General features: G+C 47.7%; 1 protein-coding gene across 5 annotated transcripts in view; it reads left to right on the forward strand.

Annotated features, from left to right (window-relative positions):
- DVL1 (dishevelled segment polarity protein 1) overlaps positions 1 to 13,020 on the forward strand; it is a 180,806-nt gene that overhangs the window by 91,620 nt on the left and 76,166 nt on the right. For all 5 annotated transcript variants that reach the window (XM_065574790.1, XM_008167283.4, XM_008167284.4 and 2 more), the window contains exon 3: positions 11,595 to 11,716. In XM_065574790.1, coding sequence (XP_065430862.1) covers positions 11,595 to 11,716 — 122 coding nt within the window. The remainder of the gene's footprint in view (positions 1 to 11,594; positions 11,717 to 13,020) is intronic.

Below are 13,020 nucleotides of genomic sequence, written 5' to 3' on the forward strand. Positions count from 1 at the left end.
CATGTGCTCCGGGGTTTGCAGGATTGGGGCCTTGCTGGGGATTTTTCTGTGGAAAAGCCAGTGGCAGCTGTGGGAGGGGGGGAGGCAGACAGACCCCCCCACCCCCTTCAGGCGTTGCTGCAGCTGCTCCTGCAGTGCTTTCGCATTGATGTTGGGGAATTTGAAAAGAACTAGCCCGCGGGTAGCTGCCGATTCAGAACCAGCCGAAAGGCCTCTGCCAGCACGCAGTGGGTTGGCCATTATCAGTGGCTTTTCGGAAAGCTTTGCGACATCTGAGAACAATTGGCTGAGTGACTGGTTTGTGACGGATCCGATTTCTGATTGGCTCTTAATGATGTCATACCCAGGTCTCTCTCCGCCTGTAGCATCTAGGTGCCAAGAGATAATGCTTTGTCCATGGACCTAACTGCTTGTCCGCTTGTATGTACGCTTCCAGATGCTGCATTTCAGGGCAATTGCTGTTCCACTTGTCAGGTAGTCGCGCAGCCTTGTGCCGTTCAGGGTTGCATAGGAGACCTGGGATTGTTCAACAATCTGTCGCTAAGAGCCAGTGTCTCTTAGTGCATAATTGAGGCAGCGGATGCAGAATCTAAATAATCCAAACAAGCAGCTTCCAGCTGATTCTAATTTGTCAAAAGCAATGACAGCAGGACCTTTCTCTTCCCCTGTCAGAATACAAGCTCACGCGCCCCTCGGCTGTTGGCAGTGGGGGCTGAACGTCCTGCCCGTTTTGCTGGGAGAAATATTCTGGGTCTGGATGCATGAAGCCTGAGCAGGAGGAGGAGATTCTGCTCTACGGTGCATTGATCTTCCCCAGCACAGCCTGCATTTTCCAAAGAGCTGGGCGGTTGGGGTGCGTGTTGGGTACAGGAACATCTTGGAAATCTGGCCGTTCGTGCCCGAGTGGGAGCTGCTGAGAACTTTCCCTGGCTGTGGGTGCGGAGCCCTTGAAAATTGGCCCTTGTGTGAGTCCACTGTCTGTTGGCAATTGCAAGATCCTGCATCACTTGGACTCAACCTTGGTTATGTCTGTGGCCTTGTTTCTGTTCATACTCCAGCCGGCCCCAGTACCTACTTTTGTCCTCTCGATGTGCTTGGCAGGCCCTCTCTGAGCCTGTTTGCCAAACCCCCACTTCTCGTTCAGATCTCCTGGCTGTCGTTTCGCCTCTGGGGAGCGAGTTACAGAAATTTGTGATTTCAGTTGTACACGTGCCTTTCCAAGTAACCGCATGATCCTATCCTAGCTGTCCTGTCCCTTGTGCTCTCGGACCCTCCTCTCTTGTGTCCTGCCTTCAGTTTAGAATTGGGAGGGAGAAGGGATGGGGCTTGGACCCAGCCGGGATGTTAAAATCAAGGACCAAAGAGGAGTTGAAGGCGGCTCCTTGGGCCTTCCAGGCACTCAGGCAGATGCTAACAGTACTGTCATTGGGGACACAGAATGGGGGTTAGGTGGAAAGATCAAAGCTTAGTGTTGACTCTTTTCTTCTAGATATCAAGCCACAGAAGTGAAACAGACACTGGGGAGGGGTGGGGAGGAGATGGGAGCTGTTCTCACACTGATGAAAGCAGATGGCCCTGCCTACACTTGCATGGCTTGCACAAGGGGTGATGAGACCCCTAAGGCTGTGAACGCTGAAGCCCAGCTGTCTCCAGTCACTTTAGAGACCCTTGTTATAGTCCGTTTCCCTCTGCCATATGTCAGAGGAGATGCAGGGCTGAGGAATCACGGGCTGATATTCTGTTTTATTAGACACAGTCAGCGGCATGCTAGCTTGAGCTCCTCCAAGCTTTGCAACTGAGGACGTTTTAGAGCTTTCCCGGACTTGTGCTAGGGAGTGGAGAGAAGAGTGTGTTCTTGAAGTAGAATAGTTTGAAGTGAGACCAGATATTTTGCAAAACATCTGGAGAAAGAGCTGAAGTTGGCGGGGGACTTCTTGATAGGAAATGGGATGATTGTTAGTGCTCTTGGCACCGAGTAGCATGAGGACGACATGGTCTTTTCACCAAAGATCTCTTGAACAGACCAAGTAGTAGAGCTGGGGCTTCACCCAAACCCCACTGAAGTCACTGGGGGTTGGATATGACAGCAGTGATGGTCATCAAGATAGACTAGAACGTATGGACATGTGTTTTTTCATCTGCCCCTCAATGCCATAGTGGGAGAGACCTCTGCCTTGAATACAGATGGGCCTGCTGAAACACTTCCCTGTGGATTTTGAGCCTACCCAATGTATCGTCTCCTATTGAAACCGAGGGGGAAATATAAAGAGGAAGGAAGTTGTTACTCCAACTGTAATTTGGTCAGGATACCTGGGTAAACTGTCCTATTCTTATGAAAATGACACAGGATCTTAACTAGCCACAAGTGGTCAGGCCTCTGTTTCACATCATCTGAAAGACCCCTCCAGGTGCACAGCTCCTCTGATAGCAGCAGCACGCGCTTGGCATTTGTTCTCTAGTTCCTAGGAGCCCGACCCGGAGCCCAGTGAGGGACTGGTGACAGCCGTAAGCGCTAACCTCCAGTAATAGGTGTTTGCAGGGCTGGAGGGCAGCATGCTGCCTAGCAAATCATTGGCACAGTTTGCTGAGTAGCTTGGGTTGTCCTTGGGGCAGTCTCCTGTCCCAGGCACTAAAGTAAATCCCATGTCCCTGATCTGCCTGTACAGACCCACATGTCTCTGTGGAGTCCTGTTGCCTTTGATGGGACTCCATCCAGGCGGATGGTTGGATCCCTTTGTGGGATCGGTGCCCACACAGGCAATGCTCTTGGGCACTGGTTCTCAACCTTTCCAGACTACTGTACCCCTTTCAGGAGTCTGATTTGTCTGGTGTACCCCCAAGCTTCACCTCACTTAAAAACGACTTGCTTACAAAATCAGACATAAAAACAAAAAGGTGTCACAGCCACACTAGTACTGAAAAATTGCTCATTTTCTCATATAATTATAAAATAAATCCATTGGAATATAAATATTGTACTTACATTTCAGTGTATAGTCTATACAGCCGTATAAACAAGTCACTGGATGAAATTGTAGTTTGTACTGACTTCGCTAGTGCTTTTTATGTAGCCTGTTGTAAAACTAGGCAAGAATCTAGTTGAGTTGATGTGTCCCCTGGAAGACCTCGGCGTACCCCCAGGGGTACATGTACCCCTGGTTGAGAACCACTGCTCCTGGGGACAATGCACCACGTCTCTGGGGCTTTGCCTTTGACAGCCAATAGAGCTATGCCTTCGTATGAAATAATGACCCTCTGCCCCTAACAAGAGGTGGTAGTTACAGCGTTGACTGCAGAAATCCTGACTAATGGCTCTTCTTAATTAGGTATTTATGCATCCGCTATTATCACCCTCCCTCCTTGTCCTTAAGGGGGCAGAGATGCCAAGCTCTCCAACATTACACACAGCAGAGCTGAGAGATTTAAATAAGACTTCTAATGAAGCTGCGTGTTTAGGTTCTCAGCCCGACAAGCTCAGTAACTATTGATGCAGAGTAAAGTGCACTGCGGAACACCCCACCAACCCAGCCATCATTGCACCGTGGCCTCAATTGTGGGTCAACTTAACAAATCTCGTCCTCCGTTTCAAGGCCTGGACTAGTTGAGAGGTTCTGCTGGGAAGCAGACATTCTTTGTGTTACAGTAGCCAACGTGGTGCTAGGCCCAGTACAAACACATATCAAGAGACCGTCCCTGCGCTGAAGAACTTATAGTCTAAATAATATGACACAGGGTGAGGTGGGAAACTGAGGCACGGGAGGTGAAGTGATATGCCCGAGGTCACACAGAAGGTCAGTGGCCTAGCTGTGAATAGAACCTAGGTGTCCTGACTCCCAAGCCAGTGCACTATTCACATCTCTGACTCCAAATGGGACCTTAGGACTTACGTGCACATGCGTGATCAGTCGATGGTGTACCTATGTTAAGCTTTCAGGTGGGATGGCTGACTGGGGCAGTGGAGTGCATCCGTATGGGCATTTGATTGGATTGAGTTTTAACCCCTGCAAATTATCGGGATAAATAATAATTAATGGAGATATCCCCTCTCCTAGAACTGGAAGGGACCTTGAAAGGTCATCGAGTCCAGCCCCCTGCCTTCACTAGCAGGACCAAGTACTGATTTTGCCCCAGATTCCCAAGTGGCCCCCTCAAGGATTGAACTCACAACCCTGGGTTTAGCAGGCCAATGCTCAAACCACTGAGCTATCCCTCACCCCCGATCTTTGATCACTGCCTCCCAGCCACTCAATTAAATTGCTTTTGCCTCTGGTTGCCGGGTGCATTTTAATTGGTTAAAGGACATTTGAATTGATTAACCCCACTAGTGTAGAGAAGTGCTGAGGAGTGAAAGACTAGGTCATGGCTTGAATATTGCATGATGGGCCAAATTCACCCTGGCGTAATGGAGTAGCTCCATTGACTTGATTAGAAATACACCAAGGATCAGTCAGCTGTGCGAGGTGCAAGTCCACCCTTCAGGAGGTCCGTTACACATGCCTAGCATGCAGAAAGAAAGGTGAGTCTTCCATCAGTGTTAAAAGATCACAGGGGATATTATTACCATAGACTCTTGCTAAACTGCACAGTATTAACCTGCGCCCTCTGAGCCTGTCACTGGGTATCACTTGTGTTGCTGTAAATCAGAAGCGACTCTCTAAAGTCAGCGGAGATCCTGCAGCATTAGCAATGGGAGAGGAGAATCAGGCCCTTTCTGTAGCTCACACAGAATGGGTAAGCTCTCCTCCTCTCTCAGCAAAGATTTAATAGCAGCTACTGTGGTGAGATCTTAGCAATACGAGGATCTCACTCACTGTGTTAATTCGTGAAACAGAAATAAACATTAAGTGAAGCAACAATTATAATTGGTTACACATTTATTAATTCTCACCCCTGTGAAATAGGCAAAAGATGTTTAGGGTCCACTTCATCACTGAAATGTGGCCCTCTCTGGGGTGGAACACAGCAGCTGTTTCACAGCGCACAGGAATGCTGTGTAACCACACACAGCACAGCTTTGCAGTATAAGGCAGGAAATGAAGCAGGATGCTGTATCCAGTTGAAACTGCAGGGAGAATTTGATGGGCAAAATGTAATGATCAGAGTTGGCATTTGGCCAGGACGTTGGGGTTAACAACCCCTGCTCTTCTGGAAACACTTTGAGAAGCCTATAATGCCCAAACAGAATACCACGTTTTTGTTTTTTTTCTTTCAAAATGACCTAGTACTGGAGCATCTTGCGCTACACTCTAGCTCCCTAAGAGAAAGGGATGTGATTTATCTTCAAGTGAAGCCGATCAGATACTTAGCTCTCTGCCTGGCATCGGTCGTTGCTGGAAGAAATGATGAATCCTTAATGAGCTTTGCAGAAGACAGAACAGATTTCCCTGCACCCCAATGCATGACACGAGCCCTTTGTTCGATCCCAGAGTGCAGATGCAGCAAACGCTGCAACACCCTCACTTTCCTCCAGAATTCCTCTTCCTTGTGCTGTCACGACAAAGCTTTCCAGATGGAGTGGAACAGCTATTTTATTACCGCATGTACCACAGTAGCATTGGAAGGCCCCAACCAGATTCAGGACCCCGTTGTGCTAGGTGATGTACACGTGTGTAACTTTTCCGATTCCACTCCATTCAACCACTGCGGAAAGCCAGCTAGCCTGAGCCATTGCCTTAATCCAACTGCACCTTTGTCGTCTGGGGCGGGGTTCCTTTCCTGCAGTCGTACAGCGGGTATTTTCCCAAAGCTCCTTCGTCGTATTCCCATTAATTTGGTTTACAGCCGTCAGAATATCGAATGACACTTTGTTTCCCATGCTCACAAATGTGGCTGTCTGGGAGTGAAGGATGAACGATTCGGTGAACAGCAAAGCGTGCCCTGCCCGCTGTCAGCTGGCGCGGACCTGGACAGCAAATGATTTTGTTTTAATATTGTTCCAAGGCCTTTTGCTAAAGTCCTGCAGGACCCTCCAGGCCCCAGATCTGCAGAGCTGCAAGAACGCTTTCTGAAGCCCTTTTAAACTGTCTCACTCCCAGCTCATTTCAGGTGCTGCCAGACGTGAGGGATTTCCTGACACTTCCAATATCCTCAAAGAAGCTGTTTGAGTTTCACATCCTCCCTTTTTCTCCCCAAGGCTGGGCCATCCAAACTCTAATAATCAACAGGATTTTGCCTCATCGCTTTGCAGGGCTAAGCCCTTCCCTTTAGAGATGCAAACGCTTTGCACTTAGCTTTCTGCAAGGATTTCAAAGCGTTAAAATGTTGATTCTTTGGGTTTCACAAGTCCCTGGGAGGTGGTGGTGTCCTCATTTGGCTGATGGAGAAGTCACGCAGATTAGGTCACTTGTCGAGTGTCTCACAGCAAATCAGGGGCAGAACTTGGGCTAGAACCCAGGAGTTCTGGCTCTCAGGTCTGTGCTCTAACCACTAGGTGATGTTGCCTCCATTAGGTAATACGCCTTTTCACCAGCGCTAGCTCGGAGAAAAAGTTCTCCATTTTCTTGCCCTACCAAATTCAAAGTTAAACAATTTTTGATCAGCTCCCATAATCCTGTGTCTCCCTGCCTGGAGAGCAGCTGTTTCATTTCTGAAGAGACCCAGGCTTAACCCCAGGTTCCTGACTGATGAAGGGGCTGCCCTCTGTTGGCCCTTCTAAATCCTCTTGTGGGAATTAACTTTCAGTTGACAACTGACATCCTAAAGACTTTCTTCCAGGCTTTGCAAGCCGGCCAACGGGAGGTACCAGAAATCAATAGAGCGAGCTTGTCCATGCCGAATTTCCAGTCAAATTGGGCAAGCTCTGGTAGGTTTGGATCAAACCACTGCATTGGTGGAAGGATGGAACAGGCCACTTGTTCTGTCTCTAGTGGGTGGTGGCGAGGTCTTATGGTCTACATATAGGAATCAGGATCTCCGGAGTTCCATCCCACCTTGCCACTGACTACCTCTTTGACCTCTGGCAAATCACTTAGGCACCGTGCCTCAGTTTCCCCACCTGTAAAATGAGGCTACTGATATTTATCCTACCGCCTTAGCTGCTGAGGCTAAGTTAGCTAAGAAAAGCACTGTATGTACTTGTTTCTGCACCTCCTATAGGGGCAGAGCGATAACTGTCTGCTGAGTTTGGGACAATCAAAGCAGCCTACGGGAGCTGGGAACTCAGATCCTATCGAACGCCAATAGGAAATGGGTGTGTCCCTTTGAACATGCCAGCCCAGGTGCACTGTGCCTAAAGTAGAGCCCGTGGCTAACATCAGGCACAGCTGACAGCGGCCTTCAGTGCGCTGCTGGGTAACGGACAGTCCCGGATGAAATGTGTCACTTCCGTTTTTCCTGGGAAGCGATTTGTCTCGGTGTCAGCTCATCTCAGACTCTTTGTTTTTGGCTGCACGTAATTAGGACAGGTGTTCCTGTCTGGAGAAAGGCTGGAGAAAGTTTTACATCTTCCCGCTTCAAAGCAAATGGCACTAGGCTTCTCTGGGTAGCTCAGTCTGATCTGGGCGCGGGACAAGCGTGAGGAGTGTTCGGCTCTCATGTCTACGCCCAATTTCTTTTCTTCTTTTGTGTCCCTTGGTTTGATTCGTGCAAACATTCTCACCTGCAGAGGGATTCCTCGAGAGACAGGCCTTGCTCAGAGATGCACGCCCGTCTCCAAAATACTGCCATGCCTTCTAGCGCTAAACAGATTCCTGTCGGCATGTTATTTGGAGCATTCGTGCGACGTGTCGCTTCCATATTTTCCCCCGTCGCTCTCGCTTTGGGTGATGTACGAGTCTGATGAGTAATATAGCTGGCTCCGAAGAACCGTTTTGTATTCAAACTGCTCCTTTTTGTGTCCATCTGTCTCTTGCCTGCTTGTTACTATGATCTATTCCCCTTCGGGACTGTGTGCTGCCTGCCAGGACCACCGGTTTTCCTCCCTCCTCCCCCCCCACCATTTGCACCGATGGCTAGTATTTACCCAAGAATTATATTAGGATTAGCCTTTGATAAATTAACCAATTACGGTCAAGCTCGTTTATGCTGTGTTTAGCTTTTATGCCCTGTTACAAATGGAGAGAGACGGAGACCTTTGGCCTCTCAGTGAGAGGTGATAATCTGAGTTGGTATTAGCGCATCTACTTAATTAAAAGGCTTCTTAATCGTGTTGTGTGAAGGGGCTGGGCAAGGGGATTTAGATGGTTTAGGGGATTGGTAATAGGATATGGACCCCTTCGCCTCTAGGTGACTAGTTCAAGTGGAGCTCATGGTCGGCATCTCGTCTGATCAGTGGCCCATGTGACAGAAATGTCCTCAGTGCCATTTCTGGTTAATCCGAATTCCCTGTCGCTGGACAAAATGGTCCTGATGAAACGAAGCTGAAGGATGCTCTCTCACAGTCAAGGCACTGGGTGGGACTCGGAAGATCCCAGATTAATTCCTGTTTCTGCCATGCACGCCGTGTGTGACCCTTAGACAAGTCACCTCGTTGCTCTGTGCCTCAGTTTCCCATTTTACTGCCTTTCTCCCACCCTGGGTATTGTCTGTTTGGTCTGTAAGCTTTTGCTGTGTGCGTACAGGGGCTGAGCATAACAGGACTCTGTTCTCCTCCTTTTGGGCCTCAAGGCATGACCACACTATAAATAAAATCCTGCAATGGGAGGAGTTTGCACAAGTTCCATTGTGAACAAAAAATGGAACAAGTTTTCAAGCCTTTTTGCCTTCTGCGTTCTCCAATTTATGTGTGGAGGTCTGGATAGCGTGGGACGAGGGGCTGTTTCCTTACAGTAATAATAATCAATCTAATAATCTAATAATCAATCAATCTAATCTATATTTTAAAACAAAAATGTTGCTCCTATTTTTGCCCCTTTCTGTTGGAAATAAAGTTGGAGCAAAACTGGACCCGTTAATCTGAAATCCCCAAACATCAGGAGTTAATTTGGAATGGAAGCTGGGTCCAAACCGCTTCTGGTTTGATTGTAAGTGTCCTTTATCCAGCTCTGGCCCCTTCCACCCAAGGGCTGCAAATCAATTTACAAACATTAATGTATGAATTTAAGCTCGCACCAGCCTGAGGGGAAAACCTGAAGCATGGAGAAATGAAGTGACTCATTTAAGGCTGCACAGAATCCCCGTCAGAGCCAGGAATTGAACCCGGATTATCTGATTCCCAGTCGTGTGCTTTAACCGTGGCTTTCTCCAATGCTAGTAAGGTTTTATAAAGATGGAAGTAGCCCTTGCTTCACCTGGCTCTACCAAAAAAAGGGTGGTGGTGATGGGGAATAGACTGAAAGACATTGGCCTCCAAAACCTTGGAGACTATGGAAACGTAGATACGAGGCAGCTGGATAAATCAGATTTGGTTAGTATAAGTCTCCAACCAACTTCAAACGTCCTCCAGTGTCCGTCAATATAAGGTTCTGAGTTAGGAACAAGGAAATATAGGGGAACCCATTTGTTTAGATCTAGTATATCCATTACTTGATTGGCTCACTCTCAAAGGGCCTGATTCTGCAGGTTCAAAAGCCCATGGGAGTTTCATCTGCTGAGTTTGGTGGAACAGGACTGGACCCAATGCGTCTTTCATGTAACCCTAACATCCCTGTTATCCATATACACGAGGCTTCCTCCCGTCGATAGGAAGTTGAAAATGAGAAGCGGCAGCATGGTGGTTATCTGCAGAATTTATACACCCCCGTAATGAGAATGGAATGTATAATAAGCCTCAGACACACCGGGCTGTGTCTAGCTGCCTGTTATTTGTGGTGAGAAGATTGATTGCCGTAGCTTTTCTTCAATTACCCATTTTCACATGAGTGTTCTACGTGGAGTCCTTTGCATCCTTCCCCGCTCCCCGGACTGGCTGCCTGCCAGCAGCCTGTAGCTCCCATGAATGCAGATGTCGGTATTAAAGGGGTTTTGTACGCAGTCGTTTATAGCAACGTTGTTTTACAGAAGGTTTCAGGCCATTACGGACTATTGAGAGCACACAGCCTGCGAAGCAAAAAAAAAAAAAAGCCCCGAATCTTTAGGGATCCTCTGGATTTTTAAACTGGCTGCAATTTGTTTCTGCCTGTATGAGGATTTTATGGCATTGTTGAGGAATGACCTTGACACTTTTTATAATGGAAATGGGCCTAAATCACAAAACTCAGACCCAGCTTGGGATTTCAGGTCTACCTCCTGAAGTTCCCAGCTGGTCAGGCTGGGATTTTTGTATAAAAATAACGGCTAGCCATGGAATTGGATCTGGACCCAGATTCTGAATTTCCCCCCAGTGTTTGGGGGTGTCTGTGTAACAAACCATGGCTGTGTGCATGCAGCCGGGATCCAATCCGCAGTCTTCAGCACCTCGCACACAAGCGCTTGCCACGGACACGGACAGAGAAATTCCTTGTGTTTGGGCCATGTGATTTTGCAGCCTTTGATTTTCCTTGTGAGCACGGGGGGTTGATGGAACCCGTGGTGGTAAAGCAGTCACTGAAGGCAGGGCGTTCTGCAAAGTCCCCCAGTGCGTTTCCTAAGGGTTCCTGAAGGCCTGTGAGGATTCCAGGGGTTTTGTTCAGTCCCTGTGACCTGCTAAGGGTCGCAAGTTTCCTTAGGAAACTCAAAGGACGCTGCAGAAGTGTCTCAAAACGCATTCCCCGCCCAGCAACGTCAGTCTTGCTTTGAGTCAGCTGCAGGTTTGTGGGTCTCATAAGGGCTTTGCACGAATCTCCACCAGTTTCAATTTCATGTTCGGACCCAAAGTGATCTGGCTTTTGTGAAAGATTGTCAAAGAGCCATCAAAATCCGACGCCGAGCAGTTCTCTCTCCCTCTAATCCAGCGGTTCCCAAACTTTAACAACCTGAGAACCCCTTTCACTAAAATGTCAAGTCTCGTGAACCCCCTCTGAAAAATGAACATTTCCAGGGATTTTCTCCTTTACCGGAGTATAAATTATAAAAGCCGTGATCTTGGAAATATAAAATTTGTTTTTGTGACATGTTTATGACACACTATGTATTATTAATTATTATTGATCATTACAGCATTTTTATTGCATTATGAAAATAGCAACACTCTTCCAAGATCTCACTTTCGTAGCTTGTATCACTTTGAATAAGCCTGTTATAAGATAAGGCTCCTATGTTTCATCAAGGAGTATCAGATGTGAAACAGCATGAAGGTATTTAAGAAGCCAACTCAAAGAGTTCCTCCTACACAAGCATTCAGGTCTTGAGCAGTCCAGGCAAACAACCCACATTACAACAAAGCTTAAATTTGTTCTTCATAATAATTTTAAAAATAATACTAGCTGCCTATTTAATTTTAAAAACAGCAAAAAATATCCACCTCCCTTTCCATTTCTTATAAGGAGTCTTGAAGGTTAAGTCTCCTCAGTGTCCCATGCTGCCCGGGGTCCCTAGGGACAGCTCTGTCCGCCATTAGGGAATTTTCCCCCGAGAACCCCCTTTAACATTTCGTGAACCCCCGTTTGGGAAACACTCCTCTAATCTATCTAGACATTCATAGGGAACCTATCGAGGGCAGTTGAGCGCCTTACGTCAGGGCATGGAAACCTGTATATGAGTATCTAATTCTCCCTTATTTTTTTTTTTTTCTATTGCAGCTGGTCCTGGCTGAAAGCTCCCACTCCGACACGGGCTCCCAGTGCACTGAAAGTCACACGGACCTCCCTCCTCCCATCGAGAGAACAGGTGGCATCGGAGACTCACGGCCTCCCTCATTTCAGTAAGGCCAAGCTATGCTTTCTAATCAAGGGATGCAAAATACTTGCCTGGCTCTTCCCCCACCTCTCTGCTCTCAGTACCCGGGGTTAGGTGCTTCCCCCTGTTTTGTTTTGTTTTGATAATGCTGTGCTCATTGGGGAATAAAAGGGGGGATGGGAGGAAAAATGTGATCGTTGAAATGAAGTTACCGTGTTGCTCATCATTTTGAAACCCACCGTGGGGGAGAGAAGGGGAGGAATGTAAATGCTTTGTGTGGCATGTGGATGACAACCTTTTATTACCGCGTGCCATATAATTATGTAGCACACACGGCAGCAGAACGTTATTATAATAAGCAGCAGTTTGCATAAGGAATAATGCTCCCTGCCCCCGTGCTATCACCCCGACTGTATGTAATGCAACGTACGTTGGTGGAATAGCTGCCTCGTTACCTGCAGGAATACGTACAGGGCCAGATCCTGCCAGTGGAAATCTAGAATGACTCCATTGACTTGAGTGGGGACTGAGAGCAAGATCCGGACCATAGTCTTTTGTATGCTGTTTTAAAGTATCTTGTGGCACCTTATAGACTAACAGATGTATTGGAGCATAAGCTTTCGTGGGTGAAGACTCACTTTGTCAGATGGACTTTGTCGCTTTTTGCAGATCTAGACTAACACGGCTACCCCTCTGATTCTTAAAGTATCCAGTGATCCTTCTGATCTGTTCCAGGGAATAGCAAGTATTTTCCCCCAAAGGCTAGCTGTGCTTGAGAGCTGAGATTCCGCCCTGTAGTTTTAGATTTGGGCCTGAACTGAAACCCCAGATCAGTGCAGTCCTGAATTTTGCTGTTGGTTCCTTTCCCTGTAACCCAGCGAATCCAACTCCCAAACCCAGATTCAAAACTGCCGCCCTGTGCACCAGTCCTTTGGGGTGGTTGGAATCTGGATCCGAATCTTGTCGCTCAAGCCCCTCACCATTTGTCAACAGAGTGAATTATTCTCACTTCTGATGTGAGTTAAACCGCTGGGAAATCCGATGCACAGAGAAGTTAAGTGGCGTTTTCTCCAAGGTCAAGTTAGTATCAGCATCAGAACTAGAAAGCAAAGTGCCAGACGCCCAGACCCATGCTCTAACCATAGTGCGAATAGAACCCAGGAATTCTGGCCCCTCTCCCCCCTTGCTCTGACCTCCAGACCACTGTGCCTCCCTTCAGAAAAACAGAAGCCATCAGTCTCTAGGGCTGTCAGACCCAGGCTTATCTAGCTCAAAATTCAGCGCTGTTTCTCTTGCTATATTGACCAATCCGGCCTGATCAAGTGAACA

The sequence above is a fragment of the Chrysemys picta genome, chromosome 21 (assembly GCF_011386835.1).
Source record: "Chrysemys picta bellii isolate R12L10 chromosome 21, ASM1138683v2, whole genome shotgun sequence".
NCBI lineage: Eukaryota > Metazoa > Chordata > Testudines > Emydidae > Chrysemys > Chrysemys picta.